Here is an 18207-nt window from a genome sequence, read left to right on the forward strand (position 1 = left end):
GAAAGGCAAACAAAACAAACAACTCACACACACACACACACACACACACACAAATCACAGAACATTCTGGAGGCTTTGAAATGCAAATCTGGAGGAGGAGGTACATATGTACCAGTAGGGGTAGGAATGTCAGTTTCCTCAATTTTCTTCATTCTTTCTCTATTCTAAGCAGTTTCTTTTGTGTTGAACTGGGTCTTTTCTCCCCACAACCACAAATATCTGATTCTTGTCCTAGCCCAGACGGTGGAGTACAGTGACCGTTCAACAGAAAAAGAAAGAGATCCAGTGAAAATAAAGGTCAGGACGATGCAGGCGCCTGGTTGGTAACAGCCTGAGAATCTGTGTTTGAAATGCCATGCTGAAAAGAAAAGTCACATTTGCCCGGAGGGCCCAGCAAATGTTACAGTGTTTTCCTGCACCCACCTTTCTGGATCTGTTGAATGTCACTCTCCACCACACTGACTCTGCATCAAATAGCTGAGACAGAGCTTTTTCATTTCTGATAAATGACCATGAGTAAAGATGGTCATGCTTTTAACATTTAGTGAGGGAAAATAATTACATTACCTTGGGTGGATTGCCCTTTCATGACTGTCAACAGCCTAACAAAGGAAACAAGTTGTAACACTAAGGACAGATGCTGAGACACATCTAAAACTTCTAATGCTAAAGAATGAAGGAAAATCCTAGCTCGGGGCACATTTATGTAACCGGATGTCAACACAGATTTCGAAACATCATTTTGAAGTGCTGAGAGAGCACCAGTCATCTGCTGTGTAGTGGACTGGAAGAGCATAATTTCTGGTTGCAGGCATGCCTGCGTTTGAGACTAGCATCAGCTGCTTGCAATGGGGGACCAGAGACAAGTTAACCTCGCAGAGTCGCAGTTTGTTCATCTCTTAAATGGGGATAATGCCTTTCTGTTAGTGGTCTTATGAATATTAAATGAGATAGGATGTGCACACTGCCTGATTAAGCAGTGCCCGTCTCCTGCCAGCTGTTGACCTTAGATTGCCTAACCTCAGTTTCTTCATCTGTAAAATGGGGATAATTCACAACTACCCAGTCTGCTGTGACAACGGAGTCAAGTGCATAGAGCTGGAGCTATTATTACAACTTACATTGTCCAACTTGCTCTCTAATGGCTTCTTCTACCTTCAGAAATGGAAACCTGAAAACACATAATCCCCTAAAGAATAGCAGTTACTTCGAATTTATAGGTGGAAGGTGCATCTGCCTGCTATGACGATAAATTAATAGCAAACTGTTATTATGTACCTTTTATCTCCAAGGAGTGCTAGGTACTGTGCTGATATAATCATCACAACATCCTGGGGAAGAGGAGATAAGCGATTTAATCATCATCTTCAAGAAGATGCGGGGTTATCTTCAGGGTGGTGACCAGATGTTTCCACTGCACCAAAGCCAGATAGAGTCAGTAGGCCTAAGTTGCAGGAAAGATTTGCAGGGAAGATTTGAGTTAAACCCTTGGAGATACACTTGAGGCTTCCTGAGGTTTCCATCCAGGCAGTACCTCATTTCAAATACTGAATTATGTGGCTACTACTTAGAGTTTTTCAATAGAAAATTGAGAAAATATATTTCTTTGCATTATGTAGCAGCTGGACTTAACACCTGTGTGATCCCTTTGAGCAGGTCTTTCCCGAAAACTACTACAGCCAATTGTTATGCTGAGCTTTTTGGGTTTCCCACAAGTACTCTGAAAAGGCTCAAAATGGGCAGGTTATCCCACAGTCGACTGAGCTTTAAGCAGCTAACCCAGATCCAGCCTTAAGGTTAAACAATGAAGTGGGTCTGTTTAGCTACCTGGGAATATGAGGGGTGTCGCTGGGTGAAGGGTACGTGTCATTGGAGCAGTTATAGGACCTTCACAAGCTCACACTCCTGAGAGGATGACATATATAGCCACCACCTCTTCAAACAGGTGACAGTGGCAGTCTACCACCCTCCTCTCCTATGGTGGCTATGGTGATATGAATGGAATGGCTGCCAGCAGGAGCAAATGGGGTTGTGGAAGTTGCTATAAGCCACAAGCATCAGCAAAACCCAATTCCTCTCCAACTAGAGCCCAGCAGGAGGCTGATGGGAGAGGCAGAAACCAGTGGTCACAGAAACATGTCACCAGCACTGTCCTCTTCCCAGCTCCTGATGACGATGAGCTGATTTGTTCTTGATAGGTATGTTATTTAGGACAATGCTTCTCAAACTTTAATAATATGCCTACAAGTAACCTGGATATTGTCTTATTAAAACACAAATCTTGATTCAGTCAGTCTGGGGAGGGATCTGAGATTCTGCATTTCTGACAAGTGATGCTGCTGCTGCTGTCGATGCTCAGCAGTTTAAGTAGCAAAGTCTTTAGAACTTGTTGCATGTTTCAGAGCCCCCTAATGAATAGCAGCTTAAACAAGACAGAAGTTTAATACTCCTTTATGTAATCCAGCTCCTTGAAGTTGCCAGTGGCCCACACTTTTGTACTGCTGTGCCACGTCTGATTCCTTCTCCTGGTCTGTACAGTCCAAATTGGACTCATTTTCATACTTGCAGCTTAAACAGCAGGGAATCGGAAAGGAGATGGCATGCTCTTCCCTTTAAGGGTCTGGTCCACAAATGGCACATCTCACTCCTTTGGCTGGTATTTAGTCACATGGCCACATCTAGTCCCAAATAAGGCTGGGAAACATTTTATTTTATACATATTTTATTCTGTGTTCCAGGTGTCCACTGAAAACTCTATTACCAAGGAAGGAGAGAATGCATATTAGGGAAGGCTAAGTCTCTGTTGCAACTGGGAATAAAAAATAATAATAGTTTTGTTGAGTACTTACTATCTGCCAGGCACATACCTAAAATGAATCACCTTATTCAGTTATCACCAAAAACCTCCATATGGTAGGCTCTATTATCATTCCCATTTACAGATAGAAAAACTGAAGCTTAGAGAGGTTAAGTAGCTTGCTCATGGGTCATGCAGCTGGGACAGAGGCAAGATTCTAATCCAGGAACTCACTCCAGAGTCTGGAATCTTAGGACAGATCATGGTGACAGCAGGCAGGGCTGGGGCAGTGTCTACCATCAGGGGTCCCACAGCAGTGGTAGGGTGGTGAGTAAGACCACAAGAGGAAACTTCCCAGGACTGACTCTAAGCAAAGAATCTCATGGATTTCCACAAAAAAGGTGATGTGTACCTGGAACAGTTTATACATTGTATTTCCAGAGGCAAAAGGATGAAGACAAGACACGTTATTTGCTTTATGTGCAAAGGGGCTTATTCCCCCGATTTCATGTTTGACCGCCACCCTAGGCTAGGCCAGCCTTGAGGTGGATGTTTCGTGGCCTGTAGCTCTTCTGCCCGCTTAGTTTCAGCCTTTCCACCTGCCCCCCAGCAGACACCACCCTGAAAAACTGGTGCACTAGCTCTGGGAGAGCCACAGCTGGCCAGGACCAGATGGGGCCACTTCTTTGAGTTGCAGTCACAAGATATAGGGCATCTGAAAACTGGTTTCCAGGGGTTTGTTCTTTTTTTCCCCCTTCTTCTGTTCATGAAAGGGGCTTTTTGTTAGTACAGCTTTTGTTTGGGGATTCAGTTGATAAAGGGACCATTTTATTGGAATGAATTACTGACGTAAGTGCTGCCAGAAGTCTTAGCAAGAGGACAGCACTCTGGCCTTTATTCAGCAAGGTGATTGCAAACAACTATTGGGCACTGGTCTCAAGGGCACTTTGGAGTTTGCTGCCATCAGCAACTTACAGAGTTTGTTTGAGTAGAGACCAGGGGAAACAGAGAAAGAATTAGAGATAATATTAATAAAACATAAGACTTCTTTCTTTATACATGAAAAATGTCAAACAGAACCTGCTGGCCAGGAGGTATATACAGAACGAACTCTACCTATTATTAAATTGCTAAATCTCCATTTCTAAGAATGGGATCCCTGTAACAATTTCAGCTTGTCCCTCAAAAAAGCCAATCTTCTCTGCTGCCACAAGTAAACCAAGTTCACTCAGACTTTCTGGGACTCATCCAGATATAAATTATGTAAAGATACTCAAACTATTTTCTTCAGATGGGTGCTCAAGAGACTTTGAAGAAAGATATGAAAATACTATTAGGCCAAAACTTGTACATTCTAAGTTGTTTTTCCCCCATGTCTGATGTGTGTGATGCCAACATAAATTCATGAGGACACAGGTTGACAGTATATTTGGGTTCACGACTTGCTCTCATCTGTTGTTTTGTTAAGACTCCACAATCCAGTCAGAAATAAATCAGCATTTCTCAGGAAACCTTTTAGAATATTGCTATTTGCAAACAGTGGCTCAGAATGTGGCATTTAAACCAATTGACAGTAAACTCTTCAGAGTTCAAGGAAATCTTTAAGGGCTGATTAAGTCAATAGAAATTAGGGTAAAAGAAGAGGTACCCTTTGATACTGCTTCAAGGCTGATACTGCCTATCAGTTCTAAGTGACAGCACCCCAAGTATTAAATCGGAAGCAGGTACATGTGGGCAGAGCTCCCAGTACTCAAGCTCTGGGAGTGCTGCACAGATTCCGGCTCCTATAGGATCGCTCTTCTCTGAAAAACAAGGTGAGCCATGGATGACCTGCCACTTCTGACTTTCAAAAACAACATGCACTTGTTTTAAGGAATGAAGACAATTCATTGAGATGTATATATTAAATATGTATGATTTTTTTTTATATGCCAATCATACACCAATAAAGTGGTTTAAAAAAAAAAAGTTCCCCAGTACATAAAGCAAAGATCCTAAGACCTGGTTTATCTCACAATTAAGACAATGTGGCATCTGTCTAAAAATGCTGCACCAATTTCAGGTGGTGGCATTAATAAGCAGAGAGAACAATGCCCTATGTGGTTGGTGAGAGGGAAATGTCCAGGAGTGTTTACGGGCAAAGTTTATTAAGTACAAAACTTCCCTGAAACTCCTCTAAGTTTACCCTCACCCCTGCCATTATTCATTCACACAGATTCTGCACACCTTCTATATCACAATTATAATTGTAATGCAAATAATTCTATTACTTGCATAATTAATGTTTATCTCCTTCACTTAGCTATGAGGCTCCATGTGGCCAGGAGCTATGACTTATTCCAACACTGAATCCCCCAGTTCCTTGCATTGGGCAGGCACAATGCAGGTGCATAATCAGTACTAGTAAATACATCAAAGAAAGCTGAGAACTGAACGATGTGTATATGTGAGAGAATTTACTTGTACCCCAAATCTGCCACCATTATCCTCTGATTTTCCAAAGTTGGGTTTTTATAAGCTACTCCAACCTCCAGCCTTTTAGGAAGAGAATGGCCAGGATGTTGGAGCTGAAATCAGTTCCTAATTGCTGCCTTTTCTATTAATGATAATACGAGGGATATTCAAAAAGCTCATGGAAAAATTTGTATTATCTTTTAATTCTACTTTTCCACAAACTTTTTGAAGAACCTTTCCACTTAGAGTATTTACAAGCTCTACAGCAGGCAAAGATTTACCTCTACTGGCCATAGGCCAGTACCATACGAGTTCAGTTTTTGGGAGGAAAGGATATGATTCCATTTTTCCACATTCTCTGCAAAATCCTTCAGGCTGCTTGGGAGCAACAAGAGAATGTCCAGTGTTTTATCGAGTCCACTCTGTACACAGAGGACACTACTTTGTCATCCAGAGCACCAACCAAATAATTTTCTCCTCTTGAAAAAACATTCCTGTAGAAGGCCTGCAACACCTGCCAACTAATATCTAAACAGCTGGCAGGAAATTTTTTGACTTTTCTGAGATTGATTTAGACACTTTGTAAGATAGATAAAGAAGAACTATCACCTAAAAAGTGTCTTCTGCCAGCATTTCCGTGGACATAACCCCTCCCAGCTGCAGACAAACGCAGGAAATACAGCTTGTCACTAAAATAAATAAGGAAAGTCAAGAGTTTTCCAACTCAAGAACTATAAGTCCCATTTTTTTTTCCCCCACCAATACCACCACAACAATGAAAAGGTCAAGAAATTAAGTGATACTTGATTTGATTTTGTGTTATCTTCCAAATGGTGATACTGGAAAGTTGTCAATCGACAGGTCATTAAAATTTTTATTTTGGTTTTAATTAAATTTAAAAAAAATTTTCTATTTATTGGAAACCCCATATTATTGGTAGAAAAATGTAACATATAATCAGAACTCCAGACTCTGGGAAAAAAAACTATTACTTAGGGTTATGTTATTTTAGTTTTTGTTATTATTTATTCTTCGAATCCACATACCTTTACTGCATTCCACGTCTCCAAGAGTGTAAAAGAATCTATAAAACGGGATTCTCAGAAGCAGCAGCACCAATCAAATATTATAAGAAGTGCTTATGTGAAGTGCTTTACATTAAAACAGGAAAGAAATCAGTATTTTAGCAAATCTAAATTTACAAGTTTGGAATTAATGTGTCTTTAGTGGTTTGAGTTAAAGCAATATTGCACCAACTAAGCAAAGTAAATCAAGACACCTCTAAAAAGGTGGTATAGTAAGAAAATGTGGATTTAATCATTTACTTTAGCAGGCAAGCATTGTAAACATTCAATAGCGGCAGCATCCAAGTTACAAACAATTTAAAAAGAACCAAGATTAGTGATTATATTTTTTCCTTCCCTTTCCCCAAGAGAAAAAAAGAAAAAAGATTTGAAAATGAATGACTTAAAATCCTACAAACATTGAACATTCAGTTAGGTCTCCTATTAGCCTTCTATGCATCCTGTTTTATTTTAAAAGATGTATCTACTCCTAAAATGCATTATCTTGTAGTAACTTGCACGTGAGCACTTGCAATCTAGGAAGTCGTTCTTGCACATGGATGTACAAGTATTATCTCAGTTTAAATCCCATTTGCAAAGGGAATATTTATGTCTTGATTCAATGCTTCTTTAACTTCGAGGGGTAGGGTGTCAAAAAGGTGATCTTCCACAACGAGCCCGCTTTTCTTGAGCATTCGACACTGGCCCAGCTGGGCTGGCAGGCGGTCCAAGCAGTTCCCCTTCAACTCCAGCTGAGTGAGCTGGGAGAGCTGACCAATTTTCTCTGGGAGGGAGGTGATGCAGTTTTGCCCCAGATTCAAAGTCCTCAACTTAACACATTTAAACAACTGTTTTGGAAGAATGTCCACTTTGTTCCCAGTAATATGCAAATGCTGCAGGTTCTGAAGCAATCCTATTTCTACTGGAATCACTGAAATGTTGTTATAGCTTACATCTAAGCATCTGAGTTTCTGTAAACTAAATACTGCCACTGGTAAGGATTCGAGTTTGTTGTTAGAGAAATAAAGTGACTCCAAGTTTTTGACATGGGTAATGGAGGGAGGAATGGTAACAATTTTATTATGCCATAATTTTAAACAAGTCAGTCGTTTTAAATGCTGGAAACTGATGATTTCCTCAATTGTGCGTATGTTGTTTGATTTTAAATCCAGTTCCTGTAAATTAGAGAGGCTGAAAATAGCATGTGGAATTCTCTCTAGTTCACAGTTCTGGAGTTCCAGCTCAGCGACATTCATCATTTTCTTAAGGCTGTTCAGTACCAAGAGTTTAGTGCCGTCATTATGAATGACTAACTTTGTAAGATGTGGAGCCACATCGGTAATGTTGGAGGGAACTTTGGTCAAATTGCTCTTCACGTGGAGAATCTTAAGATGCCGCAACTCTCGGAGAGATTCAAGTCCTATCATCTTATTGTTTTCAGAGTTCAAATTGCCTATCAAGTACAACTCTCGAAGGTTTTTGAGCAAATACACCCAGGCAGGAATTTCAGCCACATCGGTGAACTTCACGTGAAGGCATCTCAAGTGATCGCGGAGAAAGCTAAAAGCAGTCTGTTCAACTTTTGCAGGGCAGTGGCAGAGGTGGAGCTCTTGGAGATTAGTCATTTGAGAAATCTTAGCAGGAATTTTAGCTTCTGGAATCAGTTCAAGTTTTAGCACATCCAGGTCTGTGAGGTCAAAGACAGCATCGGGTACGCCTGAAAGCATGAACAGATGTAACTCCTGCTTGTCCTGGGCATTGCGTGATACGTGCTGCCTGAGTTTTTCAAATGTCCACTCATGGTTCAAACTAATTTCCCTAAGTTTATTTTCACTCACTTCTGATAAGAACACACCAAAACGCTTGGAATACAGCTGGTCATACTGGTCTACCATGTGCAGAAGAAATGCGAAATCATTTTTGACGTCTGGAATGTCACTGAAACTGCTCTCTTCTCTGACTTTTTCAAAAGAATATTCCTTCAAAGGTATCCTGAATAACCAGAAGAGAGTGTAGAGGCAGATAAAACCATAAACACAAATAATGGATATGTAACTGATAAGAAGCTTTTTCAACATGTAAGCCATATTGTGGGTGCACTCAAATACCTCATAACCAGTCAGATGCTCAACTTTTGGCTTGCAGACGTGCTCAAAGCTGATTGCATTGACAAAGTTTGCAGTATAGCAGAGAATAAAAATGAACTTGGCTGTTTTGATAACTGTTTGAACCACATAGAGTTTATAGATCAAGTCACTGTCTTCCACGTGGGCACGGAACTTCCTCACTTTCTCAAACAGGGCTTTGGCCTGTTCGCCATCTTTTTTATCCAGGATGGTCATGCTGGGAACTTCGATCACCGGCTTTTCAGCTGAAAATTTGAAGCCAGTTTTGTTGATCATTGGGGTACTGGCACTAGGACTTCCTTCCTCACTGCTGGTAGACACGTGCTTTGGTAGAGTCTGGGCACCAGTTATTCTCTGCTTGTTTTCCTCCGAGTCCTCACATGCTGTCTCAGACAATGCTTTCGTAGTCCAAGGAGATTCAAAGCACTTTCCTAATATTGAAACAAAATGTTCTACTTTTGAGCATGTTTTGGGATATTTGAACCAAAAGTTGCTACTGACCATGAGAATAATAGTATGTATAAGAGCAAGGTATGGAAAGTACTTAGAATACCATGGAAGGGCCAGATGGTAACACATCTGATTAATAAATACATATTGCTGAAAATCCAAGTTTGTTTTTCGGCCTGTTGGATCTTTCTTTTCTGTCTTTGCTTCCTGATTTATGACCATGGAATCTGTGCGAGGATATGTGGCTCTGAGAGGTATGTCAGGTGTCACAGCAGATGCGCCAAAGGAAATGTCATTTGTTGTCCGCCCATCTTGGTCTTGGTTAGTGGCTGCTTCCATCTTCGGGATGTCAGTGGTGACATCAGCATTTCCGGGTGGTGTGTGTGCCTTTGAATTTACAGGAGATGGCAATACTGGCAAGCAGACCACCTGATCTTTGGTAAGTTGCATGGTTCCTGCAAAGATGGCTACCATCAACATAACAACAGCCAGGTAATCCATAAATACGTCCCACCATGGTTTCAGGATTCGATAAGTTGGCTGAATGTCATTAAGTGAAGCAACTTCCGCAAGGGTAAACATTCCTAGAAAACAAGAAAGCAAAAGACATTATTAGGGAGATGCAAGTGAAAACAGTAAATGAGAAAAACCCTATGCCTGCTCCAAACTACAGTATTCTCATCCAGGTCTATTCTTTTTATTTGAGATAGGTGTAGTAGAAAATAAGCTAAATGGACCACAGGTGAGAAAAATGGTAATTTGTTTCTAGTACCATTTCTCTCCCAGTGCAAGAGAAGAGAAAAAAAAAATGAGTAAAGGTTGTACTTTAGGTAAGAAATGATAGCCTGCACAAAGGCTATATTGGTTTCTGGACCTTCATATGAGAGCAGGATGGCATGTGCTATGAACTGGACTGATTTAAGATTAAGACTGAAGTTTTGGGGCAGGGAGGGTGGGATGATGTCTATTTTGTATAAGCCAAAATTAAAGGGTCTGTGAACACTGTTAATCTCCGGATGGCTTTATTTCCACTTAGTTCTACCACTTACTAATGGTGTGATTCTCTAAGCCTTGTTTTCCCATCTGTATGATGGGATGATAACTTGTAAAAGTTGTGGGAAAGGTTACTTTCTCCCTTCCATTAAGTAATGATTGTAAAGCTCTTAGCACACCCTCTGGCAATGAGTAAGTATTTGTTAGCTATTTATGTTTGCTCTTCTCACCCTAGTGAAGTATCCTGTGAACAGCTGAAATTAAGGGTCTAGAGGTTAAAAGAAATCTTAGTATACATATTTGGGATTTATCAGTATATGTAGCTGAAACTCTAGTCTTTGATGCAGTGCCTACGGGAAAGCTTGTGAAATGAGAAGATGGCCAAAGACCCAGGTGGGCATGAAATAATCAGTGACGATGATGCTGAATAAGTCAAGACCAGTAAGACCACTGATCTCTACCAAAGCAGGTGACCTCAGCAGCAGTAAAGAAAGCCCCGGTGCTGGACACCAGAAAATGTGGTAGCTATTCATTACTGGCTGGCAGTTGTACTAAAACTAGTTTATACAAATAATAAAGTACAAGAATAATCATTCTGGAAGTTACCAAGCAAATACAATGTTTATGGTGGATGGGAATGGGCTTCTGTAATCACGTACATAAATCAACTGTTTATCTTCTTGAACTCGGAAATTTCAGCTTCTTGAAAAACAACATTACCATATCCTGTGTTCTCAGAGGTTCTTGGGTTCCAATATTCATACATAAAATAATTTTTTCTTTAAAAAATCTAGTAAAGGCAAAACAATAAAAGGTAAGCAAGTACCCAAGATATTGGGAATGCACTTATTTTTCTAATTAAGGATGGAAGATAGATTTTTATCTAGCTATATAAAAGTTGCCTGGAGTGCGGTGTTGAGAAAGATTCTGGGGCTGACTCTGGCTTCGGTAGAAAACAGTGCTGTGACTGATTACTAGTGTCTTTCTTGGATGACACAATAGAGATGGGTGGCATTAGTACTTGGATTCTGCTGTCTCACTCTGTTTTAGAGTAGGTCTCTGAAAGTAAAGACCATGTCTTATTTCTTTTGAATGCCTAGTTCTGTACAGAGCAGACACATAATATTTCTTAAAAAAAGACAAGTTATTCAATTGTAATAACAATTCTCACATCTGTAGTTAGTTGGTTTTATAAGTGAAATACCTCTTAGTAACTAGGTAAACATAGCCTAAGAACTCTAAACATCTAAACTATTCATTTATACTTATATTTTGTAAAAATTGCTAGAAATCTCATTCCTAGACTTCAGGGCATAAGTATGAAATGCCTGGTTCCTGGTTTTTGTTAAAAAACAAACAAACATGGGCCGGCCTGTGGCTCACTCGGTAGAGTGCAGTGCTGATAACACCAAGGCCATGGGTTCGGATCCCATATAGGGATGGCCGGTTCACTCACTGGCTGAGTGTGGTGCTGACAACACCAAGTCAAGGGTTAAGATCCCCTTACCGGTCATCTTTTTAAAAAACAAACAAACAAACAAACAAACAAACAAAAAAAAACCCCAAAACACAAAATTATCAACAAAATGGGGAAAAGAAAAAAATATTTGTACTTTAGCAGGCTAAGTGGAAGATAACATTTCCATTCAAAACCTTTTTACTTTCAGCTCCTGCATCTTGAGTGGGTTTTGCTCTTGCAAGTGGCTTGGAAATTGAAGCAGGAAGAAAGGCTATTGGAATCACAGTATGCCAAACTAAATGAGAAACAGCTCAACCTCATGTCATTTGAGCTCTTCAGTCCCTATATAGAACGCACAAAACACAGAACCTCACATAGGTTTACTTCTGGCAAAAAACATATGGTCACACTCAGGAACCATAGTGTTAAAGGGCCATTTGCATGGGTAATAGAAAAAATAGACTTTTTTTTGGGCGGGGGGGCACATAACACTTCTTTCAGTAGGATTTTTCTTTACTCTTCAAATAGTTGTATCAGGTTCTAGAGAAGCCAGGACGTTTGGGTTGGAGGATTGAGGGAGAAGTAAATTTTGAAAGTCACAGTACTCAGAACATTGGTTATTTATCTTTTACACCTTGATTATTACAACTGGTCTCCCTCCCTGCCTCCAATCTTGATCCTTTGCTGTGGTTCCTTCGGTTAAAAATGCCCTATGCCCTAGGTCAGTAACTTCTTCCAGTTCCTTCAATAAGCCATTTTCCCGTGTTCTGCTCCCCCTACACAATGTTTCCTCTGCCTGGAACACTTCCTTCACACTCCCCTTCACTAGGCTATCAGGCTTCTGTCACCTTTTCCAGGCAGCCTTCCATTCCTGACCCCCATCTGGGTGAAGTGCTTCTCCAATGTGCTCCCACAGGACTCAGTACCTCCGCTCATCACAGCCCGTGTCACACGGTTTGTCTGATCACCCACTAGACTGTCAATTCAGTGAGGACAGAGACCATGTCCATCTTCCTTCCTTGACTTATATATCCAATGCCTGCACATAGCAGGTATAAATTAGTGAGACAATGTATGAGATCTTGATCACCATCTTCAGCATCATAAAAATTCCTCGAGAACATTTAACAACTGTCTATATTTGGTACTGGGCAGAGAAGCATTTTATTAAACTGATTTGCCACCACAAAGCAACCTGGGCTCATACAAAACTAAAAACTCTAAGCCAGGCCTCAGCATAAAAATAAACAGTTAAAGGACCATAGAGCAAAGAAATTGTGGGATCCTTGTAACCAGCGATATTTTGCAGCTGTGAAAGCTTCAGTGGTGGGTTTTCAAGCACCTGATCCCAGGAGAGAGAAGAGGCTGATCGCTTTCCCAGTGGAGGAAGAAAAAGTTAAAAGGTGGTGGCAGAGAGCATAGCATGAGTACTGTAATTTCACACATGGTTGCCAGGTTGGCTCCCACGTTCCCTGCAAGGGTAATAACAAAACAGCACGCAACAACTCCAGCCTCAAATGAGCTTTTTTCCTACAGTGCACCCTCTACTCTGTCACCCCCACCAAACGTTTTGTGCCCTTGCTATTTCCTCCAGCTTATTTCACTTTCTTCTTTCTGTTGAACTATGCTGTGGATTGAATGTCCCTGATCCCAAACTCATCAAAGCTTAAATTGTGCCCCACAAAGTTCCAGGTATGGGAAACTTGGCCCCCACTTAAGACAGTGTTGAGAGAGTGGGAAATCGTATTATGGTAACTGAAAGGTAGGGCCTTGAAGAGGTGATTATATTCCAATAATCAGGCCCTAATGAGTGGATTAATAATGATGGTCATGGGTGTGGTTGTGAGGGCTTTAAAAGGAGAGCACGTGAGAGTCTCTCTGCCACTTTTTGCCATGTGAGGCTCCCGCATTGCTGTAAAGCCACCACCAAGGAAGACTCTCACCAGATGTGTTCCCTAGACTTTGGACTTTCAGCCACTGAAACTATTAGCAATAAATTTCATTTTCTTACAAATTACCCATGTATTTTATTATAAGCAATAGAAACAGACTGATATAAACTCTTACTTATTCTTTAATTCCCAGCTCAAGCACTACCTTTTCCCTCAAATTCCTATCATATTGTCTAATAGTAATCTGTTTCCAATCCTGGTCTCTTCAACTAGATCCTAAGCTCCTGGTGGGCAGACACTATATCTTATTTACTCTTGTATCCACCATGCCCTACTCCTACTTCTGAAGGACACAGAAGACATTTAGTGATAATAATAACAATGATGATAGTAATAGTAATTATAGTTTGTCATCTTCCTATATTCCAAGCACTGTACTAGGAGCTTTACATCTGACATAATCCCCTACTTTTGTACAGAGTACATTCCTGAAAATGAATGTATGAAAGTTTAGAGTTTCAGGTTTTGTGGGCTAAGGGAATGAGTCCATTTCCAAAATACTGTACAATATTATAAAATCCACCAGAATTCCTAAAATTAAAAGACAGACAATACTAAGTACTGGTGAGATTGTGGGAGCAATTGGGACTCAGACACTGCTAGTGGAAGAGTGAATTTGTACAAACATATTGGGAATCTTTTTGGCATTATCTGCTAAAACCAGAAATGGTAGAAGAAGCTGCAGCAGAAACAGCTGCTGTAGGAATATGCTGTGACAGCAGACAGGCTGTATCCCCAGGCACATCCAGGCTGGCTGGAGTCACTGGCCAGGGAAACCTGTCCCTTCCCCTGGTGGTCTCCCTTTACCATATATCTCCCCAAGCGCATGAGTAGGGGCCTGCTCTCCCTGGAGTACAAGGGATTGAATTTGCCATAGAAAAGAGGGTGCAAGAACATACAATGTACAAAAGCTCTGGCTAAAAGAAGTTGAACACACACAGATGGAAGAGAGTGGAACATTGCCTGAATCCCATTTAACCTTCACAACATTACTCTAAGCTGCCAAAGTATTATTTACCCTTGATAGGTGAAGAAATAGGCTCACAGAAGGAAAGGTGGACTTCGAATAATTAGTAGTGAAGTCTGGAATTAAAATCCCAGCTAAGGTCAAACCACATGTTCTTTTTACCAGTTTACATTGCCACTCTTTAGTTCTCATGCTTGCAGTGCTTTACAGTTTGCAAACTACTTTCCTATACAACATCTCGACTGATTCTCACAATAACCCAGTGATGTAGGCATTACTATTGCCCAGTATGAGGAAAGCTGAAGCACAAAAATGCCCTCCCTGAGCTAACTGAGAGAATTAACAGAACCTTTAATCTCCAAATCTTCTTCTCTACCAGATGTTCTCCAGGGGTGTGTTGTTGGCTTAGGGCTGGCTATTGAAGTGGGGAACTTCTCACTGTTGTCCTTGGCTTTGAGGATACAGAGCAATAAAATTATGTAATCACCAGTGTCCCTAAGGCAATCTTTCCTGACATTCACTCAGAATTCAAGACCACCAGCAATGTGCCTGGTGGAGAGTAATACAGTCCTTGCCCTCAAGGAGCTCCCAGTCTAATGAGATGATGATAAGCAGTACCGTTCAATTATAACACAGTGAGAAAATCACTGTGCCCTTGTTAACAAGTATAGGAGGAGCACAGGACAGGGCAAGACCAACATGTGTTAATTGGCAGGACTTTACAGAGAGGTGGTTTTTAAGCTGAGACAGGAAGAAGGAATGAGACATGGAGTGGTGGGGAGGGTAGGGAATACAATTTTGGCGAAGAAATAGCAAATACAATGGCATAGAAACACGAGGAAAATTATGTGATAGAGAAACCACAAATAATTCTAATGCTATCCTAGTATTAGTCTAGTATACTCTTGTGCAGATATCAGACCTTACGGGTAATCCAAGGGATGGAAACGAAGGCATGAATGGTAGGTACAGTCTTTAGGAAGCATCCAGGCCTCAAGGCAGAAAACCAGTACTTTCCTCCAATGTTGGCCATGGTACTAGCTTTTATGTCAAACACAGGGCTTGAATTAAGGTGTCTGTTACCCCATTTTAACCACCAAAAAATCGAAATAATGACACATGCCCTTCCTACCTCTCAGGGGATGTTCAACCATTAACTGAATCAGAGATACAGTAGCACTCTGAAAACAAGATTTGCTTTTTATATGTTGAGTGTGCATGTTTGTATAAAGTATATTAAATGCATATGCATATAACAGATTAAGTACATTAGGATCCTCAAGTGACTTTCTAATGTGAAGTCAGGTCAATGAGAGAGGAGATCAACGCGTAGCTTTCTGAATCCCATATCTTGAGGTTTGACCTCCTTAATGAATCAGGACTCAGAGTGACTATAAATGGTGATCTGGGGATTTGTTTTTGGTTTTTTAACCTGAGGAAGACCCATTTAGTATGTATTAATTGCATATATTCTTTGAGTTCTCCTTTACAGTATGACTACTGCAAAGGACTTAAAGAATTACATTATGAGGAAGTGGATTTCACATTCCAAGGCTGCTTTTTGTTGATGGCACAGATGAAAAGCAGCTTAACATTCCTGTAAACAAACATTTCTCAAGGAGGTTAAGGAAGCTTTTTGCACTAGAACTGAAAGGGGGAAGTTATTGGACTTTATGTATACAAAGCTAAATCAGAAAATAACAGGGATTAAATCTAAATTCTTTATTACTATGATCCTGTTTTCTTATCTAAAAGTATGACCAGCAGTAATAGAATAAATCAATAATTAATAAACCAGTTTCAAAAATTAGAAGCTATGATGGCTAGACAACACCTGATGAATATACTAATAAACATTGAATTGCATTCTTTAAATGAGTGAATTGTATGGTATGTAAATTTTATTTCAATAAAGCTGTTGAAATGTAGAAGCCAGACCTCAGTCTTTGTTTATTTTACTGCTAAAACTGCCTTTCAACAGAAATAGGATAGTGAAAGTAGATATGGTAATAGCCTACTGTAGATATTCATGCCAGGCTATATTCTAAGTTCAAATATGTTTTAAAACAACTGTTACTATTATTACTATTAAACTAGTACTGGAAAAACAAATCTTTAGCATTTTACTTATCCTCTCTGAGCATCCATGCCACATCTATAAATTTTGTTAATAATACTTTCCTCACAGGGTCATGTATTGAAAATACCCTGTTCAGGGTCTGACACAGAGTAAGCCCCCAAATATGTTTGCTGAATCTGAATGCAAAAAAAGAATCCTTGAGGAGAAAAGGAAGCCTGTCTTAGTCAGTCTTTAAATGAAGATTATTAGCCAATTCCTTAAATTTTAAACTAGTATGTAGTATTACGTACATGAAGTAATCTGAGATAAAATAAAAATTTGTTATTCAGTTTCATTTATTCTGTTAAAAACATTCAAATTAAAATTACTTACAGTAAAAGGTGGCAAATTATACTAGAAAGAGCATAACTCTGATGCCCAAGAGACCTGGATTCAAATCTTGCTCTTGTTCACATTAGCAGTGTAAATGTGGGTAAGTTAGTGTCTGTTGGAAAACACACATTAATGAGATTACTGTTAGAAATACAGCAAAACTCTAGCATGAAAACAGAAAATATAATCACCTAAATTACGACTTTAAAAGTTAGGTCCATGAGGGCTGGCCCGTGGCTCACTCGGGTGAGTGTGGTGCTGATAACGCCAAGGCCGTGGGTTCAGATCACTACATACGGATGGCCGGTTAGCTCACTGGGTGAGCGTGGTGCTGACAACACCAAGTGAAGGGTTAAGATCCCCTTACCATTCATCTTTTTAAAAAAAAAAAAAAAGTTAGGTCCATGTGCACCTCTTCAATACCCCTATTAAAACAAGGAAGCCAAATGACTTGATTAATGAATCTAATAATTTTTCATGTAGGTATAAATTTCCTACCCAATCAAGTACCAACTTTCATTTCCTTTCTACACTGTTCTGTAGAAAAAATAACCAGCCTTCTTGGTCAAGCTGAGAAATGGAGAATATCCAAGAGACTGGTGAGGGTCAAACTTTCAAATCCCTCATTGAAATAGTCAAAGGAGAACAAATTAAAGTTTATAAAGAGCTGATAAACTACACCATAACTACAAATAATTCTCCCCCAACATTATACACACAAGCACACCTGTACACACAGAATCACACACCACGCCCAAGTCAGATATCAAAAATTCATATGGTTAATAAATAACAAATGCTTCAGTTGCAAAATGGGAAAGGAATGATTTAGTTTTTTCTAACAGACCTCTGCATTACCAGTACTATGTAAGTACTAACAGTTAAGCCTATTACAATTATACAAAATACTCTATAGCTGATATAATTCTACATACAAATAAAACATAATTCACTAAGTTACTCCCTCTTACAAGATTATAAGAAATTTTACTTTTAAAAATAGTTCCCTTCTAATACTTTGTTGGTTTAGATATCTCAAAAATAACTGAAACAAAAATATTTGAGAACTCCCCCCACCCCCGATTTTGAAAAAAACAGTTCTTATATAAAACCCAGCGATATCAGATTTCACAATGGGCAAAATTCAACCATTTTGCTAATCACCAAAAGTTTTATAAATCCATTTAACACTTGAAAGAAGAGGACTATAGAAAATTCAGAACTTGTGAAATATAAAAAGAACTTTACACGAAGTATATTTTAGTACCTCTTCTGGGTTTCACCCTAAAGTACTGCTGTTCACAGAGAAAATTTGCTTCAAGCTTAAGAAACAGAACTCTAAATACATGGTAAAAGGTGTAAGGCAAAATATCTTAGGAATTAACAAAAATGTGTTCATACGCTGCTGTGAATTTTCTTGTTTTTTTTTTTCCCCCCTAGGTTTCAATTCTAAAAGTCAAGGCTCACATCTGAGTGGAAAATGAGATCTTATT

The 18207-nt window shown here is 39.7% G+C and overlaps 1 protein-coding gene across 1 annotated transcript in view; it reads right to left on the minus strand.

Moving 5' to 3' along the window:
- Window positions 1–6544: 6544 nt before the first annotated feature.
- Window positions 6545–18207, minus strand: part of LRRC8D (leucine rich repeat containing 8 family, member D) — a 105972-nt gene continuing 94309 nt past the window's right edge. Inside the window, exon 3 of the mRNA XM_008576798.1 lies at window positions 6545–9475. Coding sequence (XP_008575020.1) covers window positions 6897–9473 — 2577 coding nt within the window. The 5' untranslated portion in view covers window positions 9474–9475 and the 3' untranslated portion in view covers window positions 6545–6896. The remainder of the gene's footprint in view (window positions 9476–18207) is intronic.

This window comes from Galeopterus variegatus, unplaced genomic scaffold (assembly GCF_000696425.1).
Source record: "Galeopterus variegatus unplaced genomic scaffold, G_variegatus-3.0.2 Scaffold1403, whole genome shotgun sequence".
NCBI classification, from domain to species: domain Eukaryota; kingdom Metazoa; phylum Chordata; class Mammalia; order Dermoptera; family Cynocephalidae; genus Galeopterus; species Galeopterus variegatus.